The sequence below is a fragment of the Ctenocephalides felis genome, unplaced genomic scaffold, assembly GCF_003426905.1.
Source record: "Ctenocephalides felis isolate EL2017-DRISC unplaced genomic scaffold, ASM342690v1 CF-g0.4_SCAFFOLD_00845, whole genome shotgun sequence".
Classification (NCBI taxonomy): Eukaryota; Metazoa; Arthropoda; class Insecta; order Siphonaptera; family Pulicidae; genus Ctenocephalides; species Ctenocephalides felis.
In genome coordinates this window covers 59,595,162-59,613,367 of record NW_020536999.1, presented here as the reverse complement: position 1 = coordinate 59,613,367, position 18,206 = coordinate 59,595,162, and the positions used below count along the sequence as shown (strand labels likewise).

Genomic DNA, 18,206 nt, shown 5'->3' with positions numbered 1-18,206 from the left:
ATGATATTTGAAATCTGAGAAACGATTTTGATAAGATCCACACAGATGGCTTAAATATATATGTTTTTGAATATCAATATTAACACTAAACCTACCAACATTTTTATGTTGTATCTATCCCTACCGGTGGCGGTCAATGACCGCTTTTCAAATTTTCATTGCTAGTTGTTGATTAGAAAGGTTTATTTTTCATTTATAAAAATTAAACATTAACTTGAAATTACACAATATTTTCACAAAATACTGATTTGAAAAATCACAAATGGATAGTGTGTTATTCGTAGACTGGTTGAAGATGTAATGGAGAAAGACATTTTTTAAAAAATATTTTTACCAAGATTTTCAAATCAGTATTTTGTGAAAATATTGTGTAATTTCAAGTTAATGTTTATAATATATAGTGTAGTGCATTACCATATCTAATACCATGGATTATTAAAATTTTCCAATTTAACACTAAGATCTACTAATTGTAAGTACTATTACTATTTTATTTTTTCTTTTCACTCCAATTCAATTCTTTTAGTTTTTAATTTTATTTTTAGTTTCCACTGAATGAAGGCTAGGATTATAGCCGAAACGTATGGATTTAAAATAAATTTTTGAAAGAAATTCATGTTTTTTATTGATGTTATGCCCGATTATTAGACTTTGTTAATATATATATATATATATATATATATATATATATATATATTATAGTCAAGTCCCTGTGTGGATCTTATCAAATCGTTTCTCAGATTTCAAATATCATTCGGTTGCTTATGCCAAAATGTGAATACAATTCTGTTTGTAAATTTGTGTTCATTGGTATAGATTTTATAACATATTAAATTTCCGTGGTTAAGGTACAGTAATCGCAAAGTATCGACAATGGAATTTTGATATATCTTTACGTTTCATATATTGCTGAACATTTTGGCATACTATTGAAAAAATGATTCAAAAACACTTTATTACATTACATTAAAATGCCATCTGGCGGGCAAAAATGATCTCAGAAATCATGAGATGTTAATAACTATAAATTTTGTTCATATTGCTATGGGTTATGTACCAATGTTTATCCACTGGTACGCAACGCGGCGCTTACGCGCTTCAGGAAAGTTCAAGTTATGAAAGTGTATTTCAATTTTTTTTAAAAGAGACAAATATTTTAAATCTATTTTTTCAGTTTATCAAATTTTTAAATTTATGATGCGGTTAGTTTCAGTAATTTGGCTTAAGACACGATGCCATGCGACACTAGTTATATTTGTTAAAACTTTTAACTTTAAGTTGCATAATTCATAAATGAATTCTACTCCCATGTTTGTAAATAAGAATTGTAAATAATGCAGAAATAATTGCCTTTTCTTTTATTGTTTTTTTTTTAAATCATAAGAAAAATTAAAGTTAGTAATTTTCCCACTTATTTCATTTTTTTTTTCGAAATATGAAGAAAATTTGTATGTAGGTTTATTTACTTATAGGTTCACTGATTGGTTCGAGCTAAATGTGGAAAAAAACTTTACCTCAGACTCAAATGCAACACGACACATTATAATAATATTTACTTATAAGTCTGCCCGAAGGCAGGTCCATGGTGTTTGGTCACCACAAATCAACGATTTCCTTTCCCATTCCTCATTTATCGTTTCCATTATAACTATATTTTGAAAGTTCTGCTTCCATGTTTCTTGATCTTGTGCTCCGGTTTGCAGTACACTAACTCGTCAATCATTTGCATTCTTCTTTTTTTCAATACTTCTATTAGATCCTCAAGCTTTGCCTTGCACGAAGTCGTGCAAAAAGCACTTTTTGCAGAATAATTCCTGTCCAGATTCCTTTCCTTTTTTGGACCGTGCCCAGGGAAGTTCATTCTTGGCCCCACTTTCACAGGACTCACTTGTTACCTTATCTGTCCCTTTTCGCCGCCAGCATCCATGTCTCTCATCCTGCAGAGTTTGTCTCAGGCATAACACTCTATATTCATGCACATATATTTATATTTACCTTTTCTAAAGGTTCAAGGGTTCAATTGTCACCTTAAGTCAGATAAATGTTTAAAATATTGATTTTAACAAAGCATTGCTTCAAATTTAGAGCATTAAATTTTTAAAAACGTTTCTAAATATAGGTCCCAGTTCTTTATATGCAAACAATTTATTACTGTCGTTCCATAACTTTTATTCCACCAAGAAACTAGCTTAAATATGGTTTGAAAATAAATTTAAATGAATTGAATGTCATGTCCATATGTTAATAATGCAGGCTAAAGTATATATAATTTAAATCGCAAATTTTTCGGTTCACATTATGTATTTAAATATTGTATACATATATTAATAAGAGTAAATTTATAAAATTTAATTCTATTTGTTTATAGAATCCTGAAATGTGTTGAGAAAGTTGCTGTCCAAGCCAGACAATCCCGAGATGATCGTACAAACTTGGTTACATAATTTTGACTTGTAAGTATATAGCATATGAAATAAGTATATAGTACAGAATAAGCATTAAAAGTGAAATTTAAGTGATTCCTTGTCAATTAAATCGACATTATGACTTTGAATTGATATCTTTACATTATTTTACGCATATTTCAAAACGGTTATTATAGTTACTAAAACCCTTATTTTGGATCATATTAAGTTTTTCTATATTTAATGAAACAACAATTTCCAAGCATTTCTTAAAGAAAAACCGCAACTTTTTTAATAAAACTTGCAAACGTTTTAAAACATCGTTTAAACCAGGGCTTCTTAAACTATGGGTCCCGACCCCAAATAGTCCATTCGGAAATTCTGGGGTCGCGAGGGATTATTAGTTTTTTTTAAATTTGAAAATTTGCTTTATTTGAATTAACTACATAAGTTTAAACATTGATTTTGTCGCAATAAACTCAAATGCTCACAATTATAATTTTGCCATTTGTTGTTAGAAAACCTTTCTGTCAGTCTCATCCATAAATATAAATTATATTTAATTTTTCGTCCAAAGCCAGAATCGAGAATCCTCTTATGGAATTATTTTCACCCACTATTTTCTCACGGCTATTTCCCGTAAAAATCCCATTAAGTCTAGCTAGGAAAAAAGGAAAATGTTTACTACTGCATTTAATAAGTCTTATTTGATATGTTTAATTGATCAACGTTCAAGGCCGATTAATAATGAAATTGTTTACGGATGCCAGAGGTATAGGTATATTTTCCGCCTAAATATCGTGATTTTTAATGATTATCAGAAACAACATGAGTTTTAAAAACCATCTTAATAGTAAATTGTTATCATCGGTACTTCTAATGTAGTTATCTCAGTTATATTGCAGTATATTCAAAGAAAAACTTCGAAAGTTTTGTAATACGGAACCTTTCCTTGAGTTTGTTTTCCATTTCGTTCATCAGTTTATATCACAAAATCATTTTTCTTTTTCGAAAAGAGAAATGTCTTCAACTAAAACTTGTTGAATGCCTCTTTAAAATGATTAATTAGAAAATTACAATGTATCAATTTTAGACAAAAAAGGTTGTATGTGTTTCTATGTTTTCGGATACAAATTTTCGTCAACGATTTCGAGAGCACAGACTAACCGGTTTAAATGATTAAGAAAAAAATATTGTACTGGCTAAATGAAGAATCGATTAATTTTTTTCGAAAGGCAGGCTCAACAGTTTTGGTAATTCAAAAATAAGTTTGAAAACATCCCACTTGTTGGTCAAAAAATATCTTTAAGCATATGCACATCAAACTATCAGATAATTTGTAGAAATTTAATAAGTACAATTTTTGTTTACTTATCCGTGATCCGTACCAGGATTTATATTGTTTAATTTTAACTGTTGTGCTTCGACGCGGCGCTATCGCGCTTCGATTATTCTTTTATAAAACGGGCAAAGTCCTCTCATTTTAGTGGGACTTTGACGGAGCAGTTGTCATGCAGTTTTTAAGAGTGCAAATCATTGTGAACCCCTGATTACACGATTGAAAGTATTAACAAATAATTAGTTTCAAATGTTGCATTTGATTTTAAAATATTTCAAAAAATCTAAAACATCTAATTACATTACAATCAAAAAGCTTGTAAAATTTTTAAATTCCGGTATGGGAAGTTGTATCAATATTTCTTTGCCTTGCTTATTGCCTTTTTTTCTTGGATCCATTATATTAAACACATTTATACATTAATTTTTCTCCACAGCGATCAACAGAAGTTCAAAATGACTCCAGATCACTTGGACTATACAATAAAGCCTGAATTACCCGATAAGGTGCAACCACACTCTATAAATAACAATGGACCTCTGGACATGTCACCAGCCTCTCCTGATACCAATGATAGGTTAAGCCCAGGATCATGCGACTCTGTCCTCAATTCACCAAAAATTGAAATAAAAACTGAACAATTTGATAACTATAGCGAATATGAGGTTTCTATAGCTAATTATATGGCACAGAGGCAAGGAGACTTCAATAAAAGGATAAGAGGTAAGATTAACAGCTTGAGGTGGTGATTTATTTTACCTTTTATTTAAAATTGAGTAATACATTTAATAACTGCAAGATAGTACTAGTCCAGTCATTATAGTAAGTTCGCCTCGGAATTCGAGATACTCAGCTTCAGCTGTAAGTATGTAAATACTTGTATATTGACACCCTAAAAGTTGTCTCAAAACCTACATATGATAGAATGTAATTACCATATATAGGTTTTGAGACAACTTTTAGGGAGTCAATATACAAGTATGTACAGACATACAGCTGGGTATCTCGAATTCCGAGATTCTTACCTAATTTAAGCTTATTTAAGACTATACATAATAATGAGTTCATAAAATTATTGTTTGTGCTCTTGTTGATGCAAGTATTGCTTTATGTTAGCCAGTATCCTGAATTTTTCTCTGCACCTCAAATCGCTATATGATCACTATTTCCATTTAATATTGTACCTATAGCCAATTTGGTATTCATCCAAACTTCAATTCAATTCATCTTATTAAAGTAAATTAAGTTAAATGATCCATTAACTATTTTAATATTCTTTGTTTATTCAATTATCCATTATCCTCCATTAGATCACATAGAAAGGCCACCTTCAACATTCAGCAATGACTCCGGCATCTTAACACTGGGCAATGGCAACTCGTCTCCACCAAATGCTGATCAAATCGAATTTGAACTGAATCCAAATTTCAAAGTTTTCCAACCAAAAGATGAACTTTACAAAATGAACAGATTGTCCCAAATCAAGAAACAGCAGTATGTAGAACAACAGAGAAAACTACATCCAATTGACTTCTCATACAATCCTAACAAGTCTAGAAATTTAAAGACATATTCAGATGCATCTCAAGCAGAAGAAAGAGCAAAGAACAACTTTGCCAGTAGACGTAGCAGGTAATTATTTCATAATTATCTGATATTATTCGATTCTAACTGAATTTTTTTATTAATATTTTTATTGTTTAGATATAAGAAAAAATTGGAAGCCCAAACAAAGAACTTCAGTCTGGATTTCAGCATGATGGAATGCCAACAATTATGGGAAGAAGAGAAACGATTGTCTGCTCTTATAAGATATTTAGAAAATGTATGCACCAAAGTTGGTGTCGACAAACAGACCATGATTAAAATGCGTAAAGTTATAGTCTATAGAATTTTATGTTTGATGATCCAAGTTGTAAAATTTACAATTGGAGCTATACAGAGAATCCCACCTTTTGGGAAAGATTATAGTACAAATGGCAGATTATATAATGAATTATAAGGTTATTTATTAGTGGTTTGCAAATCAGGCGTAAAAATCAGGGTATGATGATATTGATGAGTGTATGTAAGTTGTTGCACAAGCTATATTTTATTTAACTTCGTTTCTTTTATATTTTTTGAAACGTTTTATGCTTGATATAAATTTCAAGCAACGCCAAGTGGCAATTTCAGAATCGAATGTCTTCCAAGTTTGTCTTTTTAAAATGAAATTATTTCATTAAGGCTCATGACAATGCTACTTTTTAGTAGCAGTTTAATAAATCATATATTTAATGAAAATAAAATTTAGATTAATTTAAATATAATATTTATGTAATATGTAAATTATAAACAAAACTTTACAAAATCAATTTTAATCTGTAATTTTAATGCATTTTAACCATCTACATGATGTTATGAAATCAATAAATTCAACATTATAAAATTATACTTATTGATGAAGTTCATATAGTAAAAGATGTACTTCTTTTTAAAGAATTCATGTACTCATTTTATCTAAATTATTATCTGAAAATCTATCTAAAATGTTGTAAAATATAATACGCATAGTAATTATATATATATAAGCTACATTGTTATTTAAAAATCCAAAGGTCAAAATTTATAAAATATTTTAATATGTAAGTAATAAATATTTAAAATTTAAAACTATTTTTGATGTTTTATTGAATAATAGTGTATTATTTTTAAGAGAGCAAATCTAATGAACTAAATCAACATTCTTGGCAGAAATACTTTATCAATATGGCGCTATTTTATAAGGGGTTTTATTATTGAATACTTAGGTTTTTTGTTAAAAATTTATCAGTTTTTAGAGTCGTACTATTAGCGTTAAAGAGTTTTTAGTCCAATTAGATCTTTCTAGTATATGTAAACTGTATGTCCTGTAGAGCTCGTTAAAGTAATAACACAACTTATTCATAAATATTATATGTTGAACTATTGTTAATATTTTAATATTATTGCAGTTTTTTATTGTACTTTTATTGAAGTCTTATCAATTTTAGTATTTGTGGGCTTAGTCGAAGACTAACAATTGTAGAGTTTTCATTTACAAATGGTACGTCGAGCTCTATTAAATACATACAAACAATTTTACTCAGTTTCAATTGGATTATTGTTAATATATTAATGTTTGATATTAACAACACATTTTTCAAATACAGATATATTTTATTTGTCCGGTGGTAATAATACAAAACGTTTTTTTTTTCAAATATTTTTTTGATATTAATATCTATTTTTATAATTATTATAATTTCTTTTAACCTACACGAAATATACAATGAGAGAAACGATTCATGAGGAACACATTTCCTTTTATTTTGTTGAATTTAAAGATAATTGCAAATCAAATGAAAAATAGATGCATATTATTGGAAAAGTTTTTAAATAAATATAAATAGAAAGATTCTCTAATAACATGAACCAGCACTTGTATAAAGTATTTATTGTTATAAGTAACTATAATAAATAATTATTCTGGCTAAGTTTTTATAGTAAAACAAAGTAAGGTCCAATAATCAATCCAGAATGTAGAACATCTGCTGTAAACTATATTAAATCATTTGTAACATATCTCAATTTGATTTGCAATTATTTCTAAAAAATCAGTACAAGCCTCCATCGTACTTTAATTATATATATATTTATTTTTCTTTGCAATTTTTTTCACATTTATACAAGATTTAGTTAAAAATATTTTTCATTTTTATTATTTTTCTCTTTTCCCTTATAAGTATTATTATCTTTTGTCGTCCTTTTGTGCAAAGTGGGAGAAAATATTGAAAAACTTGAATAAATTCATTTTTGAGAACACGATTATAAAATTTGATACAAAATAAAACATGACAAGATATCAACTTTATGGCTTTTATTGAATACGATTGTTTTTGTTTTAAAATACCATTAGTTTAGTAATTGGTGAACTTTTTCTTTGATCGTATTGAATAAAAGCTACTCAAAGCTCCTTCAGTGTATCTCATCATCAGTTACTTAAAATTAAAACGTATTTCAAACAAAGCTTTGCAAATGCAAATTCAATGAATAGTTAAGAAGTAAAAATTGTTGGAAAAAGACAAACTGCTCTTAAAATCTATCGGTCAATACTAGGAAAAGTATCAAATGTTAAGTCACTTAATGAAATATGTTTAAGGCCAAGAACACACTACGATCAAAAAATAAGTAAATCATATTAAAGAATTTCCAAAAAAACACATTTTACTGGTTGCGACCAATCATGAAGGAAATGGTTCCTTTCATGTAAATAATAAAATAAATAATGTTTAATTGAGTTGCAGATATTAAATACTATATGATCAATTAATTCTTTTAGAAACATCATAATCGTAATTCGAAATTGATTATACAGTATAAAAGCAACTATAAAAATACGAATTCAAAACCAACAATAAACAATTTTTCATAACTAGAAGAAAATCGCAGTATGTAAATGGTTTGTAATATTCCACAATATATACAATGACCTTCTGCGTGATGATAGAATGTCTAGTTTTGCAAAAAAAAGTGAATTTTGGTGAAAAATTTGGCATAGAGACTATCATAATATATCATAATGTATCATAATAAATTATAATATATCTCGATATTTGTTATATCATAATATATTATAATATATCTTGTTATTTGTTCTATTTCGATCACAAGTTACAATTTGAATGACTATTAATATTAATAAAAAATGTAATTACTTATTGCCAAATGGATTATCGAAAATATTTTGTTTTTTATTTATCACCTGTTCTACAATAAGTGCCAAATCAAATATATTATATTGTATATTTTATCATAGCATTTTAAAACTTTGAAAAATTGAGGGCAGAATTCAGAAATGCACAAGCAATTCAAAACTGCTTTAGTGCCTTTATTTTTAACAATTTTTTCAAAAATTGCTAATCAACTTCAAAGTCAATATCAGACAAAATTAATTCTCTTGAGACAAACAAATTGAATATACTTATGTATTTTTCAAAACTGACTTAACAAATTTATTTTATTAGTGGTTTAGTAAATTTTTGTCTATATTAACCGTTTAACCATTGTTCAAATAATTTTGATTTGAAACCAAAGTGTACTTCATTATTACAAAAAATAAATCTCATAAAAAACATCAGTTTTTTTAAAATGTAAAGATTGTAATTAACTAATTTATAAAACTGAAAATTTATTTTGCTATAATCATTTTCAGCAAAAAGTTATTTGGTCAATTAAAGTAAAACATGTAAAACTCTTTCAAGTAACATAACTCTATAACAAATAAATAAATCAACTCCAATTGAAATAAATATAATTTAAAAGACTGTACTCTTTTTAAAATCATTTGGATTGCAATTAATTTCAAGTGACAATTATTTTTAATATTCATTGAATAATATATATATACTAATAATCTATTCAAATATGTTAATTTGTTATCGTAAAGAGAAATTTTTCTTTATATTTGATGATATTTATGCTGTGAATGTATCAAATTTTGATAGATATGCATTTGGAATTTGTATAAGTGCAGTGTACATTAATGACAAATAGTTGTTTATCTTGAAATAGTAATAAAACCTTTAAATTTTGAAGTAAATATCATATTTCTTGTATTTTAAATGCAAAGCAACTTATGCAAATAAATAAATAGAGTAGTGTAGTATAGAACTTTTGTTAAAATCAAAGAAACAGTTATATGAGTACAAAATCTGTTCGGCAATCAACTTCTAATATTTATATCTGAACAACTTGGATATATAATTCAAGAGAAATCAAAATTACACTTTGATGTACATATCTGAAATATGATGTTTATTTACAGTATAAATATCTGTAAATATATTAAAAATCTCTCTTTATGATGACCTATTAGCATATGGGAATAGACCAGTATTAAAAAATACAATATTAAAACTAATTTTCACTAATCAGTTAATGCTTCAATATCCTCAATGAACCAAATTGCCACAGTCAAAATCTAATTTATAGAACAAAGTATTCAACGATACAAATCAAATGGTTATTTTCAGCTCAATTCACTTTATGATTTGACTAACTATTCACCTCAAAAAGTATAACTTCGATTCTATCACCACGTTTATAGATCTGTGAATGTCACTCAAGATGAAAAATGATGATCACTAACTAATTAATCAATAAAAAAAAGTTTAACAAAAAGAATAATCATTGTTTTGACTAAATTAGAGATCAAAAATCAATTGCCTTCGCACCGATGGCGAATGTATTAAACCTACATTTTATATATTAATATTAAAACATATATAAAAACATAGCAGGAGTACATTAAGATACATATTAATTCATTAATTCGGGATTTACAATAACTTATAAACCTTCATATGATTAAGAGATTTAATGATTCGAAACCATAAGTAAAGGAGTTATGTGTGAAATTGTGTAAAAAAATAAATGAGCCTTTGGTAATTGAGATTTATAATTAAAACCAATCATATTAAACATTGAGAAGAAAAGTAAAATATGCTGATAAAGTCACATGATATAAGATTGGAAATAATCATATTTAACAATAAATAAAAAGAATAAAATAAAACGAGTTGCTATGTGCTTAAAATAAACTCAGTCATTTAGATACAACATTATTATTTATTTTATATAATATGTTATAATAATAATTATCTTAGAAATTCAGTGAATAAATTAAAATCAGTCAACAATAAAGAAAGTAAATGTTCTGAATATTACTATTAATTATATTTAGTTCAATTGTACTCAAAAACTTTTTAAAAAATGAATTCAATTTTATTGGAAACAAAAAAGGTTGTTTTCTAAAAAATCAATTACATCATTTAAGGCTCATTTACATTAAGGTTTATTATTGATTAAAATTCAAATATACTAGACCTGCCTTGCAATAATAGTAATAGTATCTAAATAAAAACTCTTAGTAAAAATTACATCTTCGAATTATCAGTATAATATATAAACTATTCATATATATAAATCCATCATTAATATAAAATAAATAAACTCTCAAAATCATAAGAAGTAAAAAAAAGATCTGCACTGCTAAAATATTAATAATTATTAATTAAAAATTTGCTTATTCCACGGTTCCCATTTATAATGCCAAAATATACAAAGAATATTTTTCAAATATTGCAGAAATAGTATCAGATTTGATATTTTAACTGTTTTGGTTAATCATTTAATCTATTTTATTGTTATGTTTGTAAAAGAAGTATTATCGTCATGGGGATTTTGTCTAGGTGATACGGAACGATGCTTTATAATTGTATTGTCATAAGTGTTAGAATAAGAAATAGTGAACAATTTGTTTAAAATATATTTTATAGTTTAAGAGAATGAGTAAATTGGTCTATGATGAATGTAAGTATTTTAATAATTTAAATCTCAAAGCTGTAAAAATTCTCTAATTTTAAATCTTTAAACAAAATTCCACTTCTAAGAAGAATTTTAACCAAATTGTTCATAATACTTAATTCTTTAAAATTTGTTGGTATGCCAAAATCTGTTTGGTGTACTCAATTTCAATGACTGATACAACAGACAATAGTAAATCAAATAACAAAACTATTTCAGAGCTTTCTTTCTCGATTAATCCACCAAACTAATTTTGGCCTTTGTTATATATCTATTATAATACATGAAAAATATCTTGGATGAGACAAGTTTAACCTGGCTCTTTGTTATGGATTTGCTTAATCGTCATATATTTTAAACTATATAACAGATTTTTATTTACCACATTAACAGTTATAAGAATATCATTGAAAATTTGTCGTTAGAAGCTGCCTTATATTGAAAAAATCACACTTTACTTACAATATGTCACCGATATTTTAAAAATAGAACCATGATGATATCCTAGTCTGGTTGAATGAAGTAAAAGATTTTGAGGGTAGAAAATCTAATTGTAAATTGTGGAATTTTGAGCAAAATCTCAACCAATGTAAAGAAATTTATAATTTTGCAGATTTGATTAATTCTAGATATAAAGAATTTCCAGATGTTCTATATATGGATAATTCACAAGAAATTCCACTAAAGCTTATGGACACTTTTCTAAATATGTTTTTAGTGTATATTAGGTATGGTTGTAGTGTAAATGAAGTTTTAAGTACTAATTCCATTGACTTTACTATCCACTAATTTATTGATCTATTTTATGGATGATGATAGTTCTTAATTTTTGCTTAATTTATTCACAATTTAGATGTTTTTATTTTCCTCAATTTGCATTGCACAATAGATCATTCAACCAAATAAGATGTCAATTCACAGATTACATATAGAAAAATACAATTATGTAGAAGTATACAACTTTTTATATATATGTATATGTAAAAAAAACTTACTTTTAATCACAAGCACGCGTTCGCATGGACGAAATTTAAATCCTAATATATATACGATTATATATCAAATAAAATTTGAAAATAAAATCACTTTCCGATTTACAGCACATTCATTCTTAGAACACACATGAAGATCCTTTTTAAGACTATTACTTTTTTATTTAAAATAGTTTAATAATACGTATTAATAACTCTAATAATACTAAACACTATAGTATTTTTATATGCGTAGGCACTGACGGATTTTATATCCATGAAGAACTTTTTATTAAAATTCTTGTACGATTTTGTTAAAATGTCACTGTTTATTTAAACATAAACGATATTTGCAGATTTTAAAATAGATACAATTGATTTTTGCAAAATTTGAAGAATATATTTTTTTGCACTTGAAAAACTGTTTGACAGGTAAACTGACGAAGTTAGGCCAAACGCACATCGAACACATGCAGTGCTGCCACAATAAAAAAAACATGAAAAACCGCCTAATTCAAAAAGGAAAAACAGTTATACAATCATTGAGATTTCTTTCATTGGACTGCATAATAGATTTCTACACACATTTTTGATAGAAATTCATGAAGCATTCCGAAATTATTGCAACACTACATGCTTTCAATTGAACATTTCAGACAAATCACATTTATATTCATAATAAAATATGGCAATGTGCATTCAGAACTTTGAATTTCAATATAAGTTTCACTTGCTTGCAGACAACAGTGACTTTAACTTGCAGCTAATCATAAATTAATATCTATTATCTGTGATTTCAGTCATTGAACTTAATATCTGATGTCTTCTCTATCACAAAAGTAAACTCAAGTTAATCTAACAATGAAATCAAGCAACTTTTGCAGCTATCACTGATGATATATCGAAATTATTTACATCTACCGATATCGATAACATTAAATAATTCTTTTTCTAAAAAATATATTACTATATATAAAATCTCTTTCTCTTTATGTTACTTACAAATTTCATCAAAACCAAAGCAGCTAATCATCTATTTATATATGAATACTGAAATTTGGTTTAGAGTCCATTCTTATAACATTTTATTGCCAACTATTGGCAAATAATATGGCAGATAATTCAAAATCGACATTATCATAAATAAATAAACTGTCAAATCCTAATATATTCTTATAAGTACGAATGTTGTGCAATATCAATTTTAAACTCTGCAAATCATTTTGTGCTAGTGACTCACTTTACCTCTCCGAAGAGGATGTGTGATTTGTATCTTAAATATTCTTTTTTATATATAAATCTATATATAGAATCTCTTCTCTGTGTTAATTTGTAAGTATTTAATTTCATAAATTGCGTCTAGCTGCTCGCTAGTCTTTCACAAGTCTATAAATATGATGCTGTGCACCGTGTTCTGAAGTCGATACTTCAAAAACATATGCTGTGCACAGTAATGTTTCTTGTGTGTCTCGATTAGATACCACCTATAAATCAAATTCTTTATTAATAAATGATTTAAATAATTCAATATGTAAACTGATAGATGTTTTGTAATATCAAGCCCATTATCCTTCAACCCCTGCTCACCTGCAGTATCGTAAAGTTCTCAAGAACACTGTTCATCATATATTTCTCTGGCAAATGTTTCAGTCGATGAATAAAATTGATCATATACTCGCACATTGGTGAACGATGTATACGATATGCATATCGCCCATTTTCACACCTCGCATATTCAGTTTCAACTTTTTCCACCACTTGCTTGCCAAAGGAACAAACCTTTGTCGAACATGTTATCGTCATGTTTTCACCACTTTCATACCTGATAGAAAAGATGAATAAGTTGTATTTAATAACTAAATATTTAAACTTGGCAAATAGATTGCTTCCAATTTGAAATTGTCATTAAACTATGAAATAATTTTAGATATTACAATGTATTACTTACTGGCTTGTGACCCCATAAAATGCTCCAGCTTCATCTCGCACATCTGTATTGAGGTCTGCCCAAAATTTAACCAAGAAGAAGGCACTTTGAGGACCTTTATCATAAAGCTCTTTCAGACCACCTTTCTTTTCAGGGAATTTATCATAGATTTGTCTAACATCCACAGCCTAGAAGAAATATTTGTTTTAAATAAACATTTAAAATAACATAAATTATATTTTTTTTATCAATAATGCATTTAACAAGAAAAATATATAGTAAAATCGAACGCAATATTATCTTATATTTTTATAAATGGCATAAAGTCGCATCGGTAGAAAAAAGTTATGTTGTGTATGAATAAATACATATTCACATATTCACATACTCACATACGTACATAAATTTTGTATAAACATTTTATAAAAATAATTTATGATCAAATATAATTATTCCAATAAATAATGCATAAAAAGATCACCCATCTAATACTTAGATGCAGTAGAAGATCTATCTCTTCTGAACTTTCATATTTATAACTATAAAATTTGAATTTAATATTATGACTGCGCCATATAATTTATGTAAATTTTTTATATTATTTAACTACATTATATAATTGGCACGAATATTGGAATTAGCACATGATGAGACAAAAATTGATCTTGTCCTTATCCACTTACTTCCAAGAGTGGGTCTGAATATGTTGCTGAGCCTCCTATATGTACGAACAAATGCTTGTGATACTGAAAATAAATTAAAAATTTATTAATATATTTTACTTATTGATCTTATAATACAGAGACAAAAAAACAATAACTAGTTGGTATTGGTATTTTGCCTTAAGGCAAGTTACATGAACTTCCCGATTTGTGTAAATAATCGACTTAATCAATAAAATATAAATTAATTTATGAGTGATTAAAGTATTACGAGTGGATTCATTACACATTACATTACATTGTTTCATTATAAATGAAAACAAACAAACACGTTAACTCGGTGTATTTTCTAAAAGCAAATTTTCAAAAATCAATAATTTTTATAATTGAACCAGTTTTCGTAGGACTTTAATGGTTTAGTTTGTTCACTAAGACCAAGTACTCTATCGTTATACCAAGTAAATTGTCTAATTTTAATTCTAACAAATGTGGAAAAAACTACTCATTTTCTCAAACTTTGATGAATTTTTAAAATTAAACGACTTGTAGGGCCGTAATATTTTAGTATGATTTATAAGACTATGGTATCTACCGTAAAAAAATCATAAAAATCGTCGACAAAAACTTTTTAACACTTTATAACAAGAAAACGGCTCAAAATAATTTTGAGTTATTTTATCAAATGTATATTTCTGGCATTTTAATACAGCCAAAGCAACACATTTAAATTTTGTGTAAAAGGCATGTCAAGCCAAAAGTGATCATTGTAAATCATAATGAAAAACAAGAGCAGATGTATTATTATTAATATAAAAAAGTTGTATTATTATTCAAATAGTATTTTAGTAAAGCTACATCTCCTCTGATACCCCCAACAAGATTAAAACTTTAAATGACGTTATAACTTCGTATAAAACGATTGTTTTGTCATAACCAGCGGTTAATATGATAAGGATAATCTGGAAAAATTAAGCAAAAAGGCGTTTGCTATACTGTAAGTATCCGATTTATAAAATGATTCCATCTTGATCCAAATTGATCATAGGGCTTGAATAAGGCTCACGTGAGAGTACCAAAATTAATCATGGATATCTAACCATATGCTCAAAAATCTATGTACACGAAACAAACTTCTTTGATATTTAAACTTTGGAATATTCGTAACAAGTCGATAGGTATGAAAATAACCTTACAGCATTTTTGCAAGATAAAATGTATTATGACTATTAGAATGGGCAACCACTGTGTTGTCTTCTAATCTAAAATATATCAAATAGATAAAACAGCCCGTGGGTTGCCTCTGAACAGTGACGTAGTTAAGAATAATTATCACCACAATTTGTTATCCAAAATCTTAGTTGTGACTGCTGTGCAACGACAATAAAAACTGAATTTGTTTGAAAATCAAAATCAATCAATTAATATTTACCGTATCAGTATCTCTTTGTTGCTCCATAAACGCGGAAAATTCGACCAGTCTCAATCTGTGAGTCGCGATCGCTCTGCCTTCCCATGGCGGAACACTCGGTGGAGGGGCACCGCCTGCTGCACCAGCGACTGGTGAAGCAACAACGACGCCGCCGCCAGCTGTCGTCACGTCGCTCAGGCTACCTGCTGTAAAAAAATCGATAAATGTAATTTATAATTGAAATATTACACAATAAGTGATACATAAAATATCGATAAATTAATCTATTCTTGGATGGATTCATCTTAACACTAATCTAGCAAATCGTTTCGTAGAGGTAAAGATCTTTCATACAGATATACAGGTATAGATATTAGTACAAAGATATTATTCGAATTAAATTGAAATAATATAATGTATAGAGTAAAGAGTTATTATATGCATTATTCAATAAACTTACCGCCCACGGACGCTGCAGCCGCGTGCGCCGGTTGCGTCTGCTGCGAACCTGGTCCGCCGTACGCGCCTCCAGGTTGGGGAAATGGTTTTACACTTTAATGGAGAAAGAATAAATATTATAATTTTTTATTGTTTCAGTAAAATGTAGATGAATATAATATATTGCATAATTTAGTTCAAATTTTCACAATATTCCCTGTTTTGAACTTTTACTATTTATTAAATATATATGAAGGAAGGAGAAAAAAAATTATAAATATATATTTAACTTGTTTAGTAAAAATGTAAACTAAGATGAAAAGTGTATTTTTATAACATCTTAAGTTAAAATAGCTTTTAATAAAAATTCGTTTATTCTCTATTTCAAATTGATGCACTTTGCAACAATGTCTCACATTTTTTGAAAAACAAAAATTCATTTATATTTATTTAGATTTTTACGGTTTGGTGCTTGAAGTTTCTCTTTTTTACGAAAATACAGTTTGATGTCAAAAATACAAATAATTGTATATAGTTAAATTCACTTACTCTTGCGATGTTCCCGGTTGTAGTCCAGGTTGCCAGAATTGCTGTAATAATATAAAAAGAACATTTTAATGAAAATTTCAGGATTCATTATATTGATAGTATTTATAAATTTGTATGAACTCAAAATCTTGACTAACAATCTTTTAATGTTCTTAGGATCTCATCACAACACAATCTCATACATATTCTAAATATCACATTCCTGAATCTAATGCTCTTTTAAATTTATCTAAAGAACTAATTTCTTCTAACTTTAAAATTAATAAATATACAGAATTTCATAGTACATCAAAAAATATCAAAAATACAAATAATTTCTATCTGTACACGTTATACTTTATTATCTTTATTTATATGTTATACTTTATTATTTTTATTATCTTATATTTATTAACTTTTCCCATATTCATTTGTACGTTCTTTGTATTATATTTAAGTATTAATAATTACTTAGTATTATGTCTTCATTATAATTGTATTTTACGAGTACTAACTGTATTTCTCTGAATATGTTTTACTAACTTTGACATTAAGAAGAGTTTAATTAAAATCATAAATTAAACAAATATTCTTAATTTATAATTTTTTTTAAAACAAACACTAAAACAACTTATTTTTCGTCATCCTAACAGATGCCTTTAAAATAACAGCCTTAACATAATATTTTTAATTTAGGTTATCAGATTATAAATTCATGTATTTATTAATACTGACCACTTTAAGTTTGGCCTGCAGTTCTCTAAGTTTCCGCCTGGCTAGCACCTGAATATGTGAGCTGACCTGTTTTCTGGTCCTCGTTTTTCCTGTCCTAAGTTTTATATAGCGGGCTATCAATTCGTTGCGACCTGTTGACAATAAATGACATCTGTGGTGAATAACATACAAATAATAAGAAATAAGACTAAATTATAAATCTGAACCAAATCCTTCTTTGGAAGTAAATTTGTTATCAACTTGTTTGTTTGCAGTTTGTTGTTGTTTCAATCTTGATATAATTAGATAGACAAATTCATCAAAAAATGAATAGATATATTTATAAAAACATCAACAATATTTATATTGCATATAAACGTTTATGTTTCGTTCGAAAAAGTATCAGTCAATGTTGAGCTTCAATCAGAACATTGAACATTTTACTATGA

At 27.1% G+C, this 18,206-nt stretch overlaps 1 protein-coding gene across 1 annotated transcript in view; it reads left to right on the top strand.

Annotated features, from left to right (window-relative positions):
- The window catches only part of LOC113386708, a gene marked incomplete in the record, with an annotated part of 10,379 nt that extends 4,633 nt beyond the window's left edge, over positions 1-5,746 (top strand). The window contains 4 exon segments of the mRNA XM_026624471.1: positions 2,395-2,453; positions 4,181-4,467; positions 5,055-5,376; positions 5,449-5,746. Of these exon segments, the coding sequence (XP_026480256.1) occupies positions 2,395-2,453; positions 4,181-4,467; positions 5,055-5,376; positions 5,449-5,746 (966 nt within the window).
- Between the last annotated feature and the right edge of the window lie 12,460 nt (positions 5,747-18,206).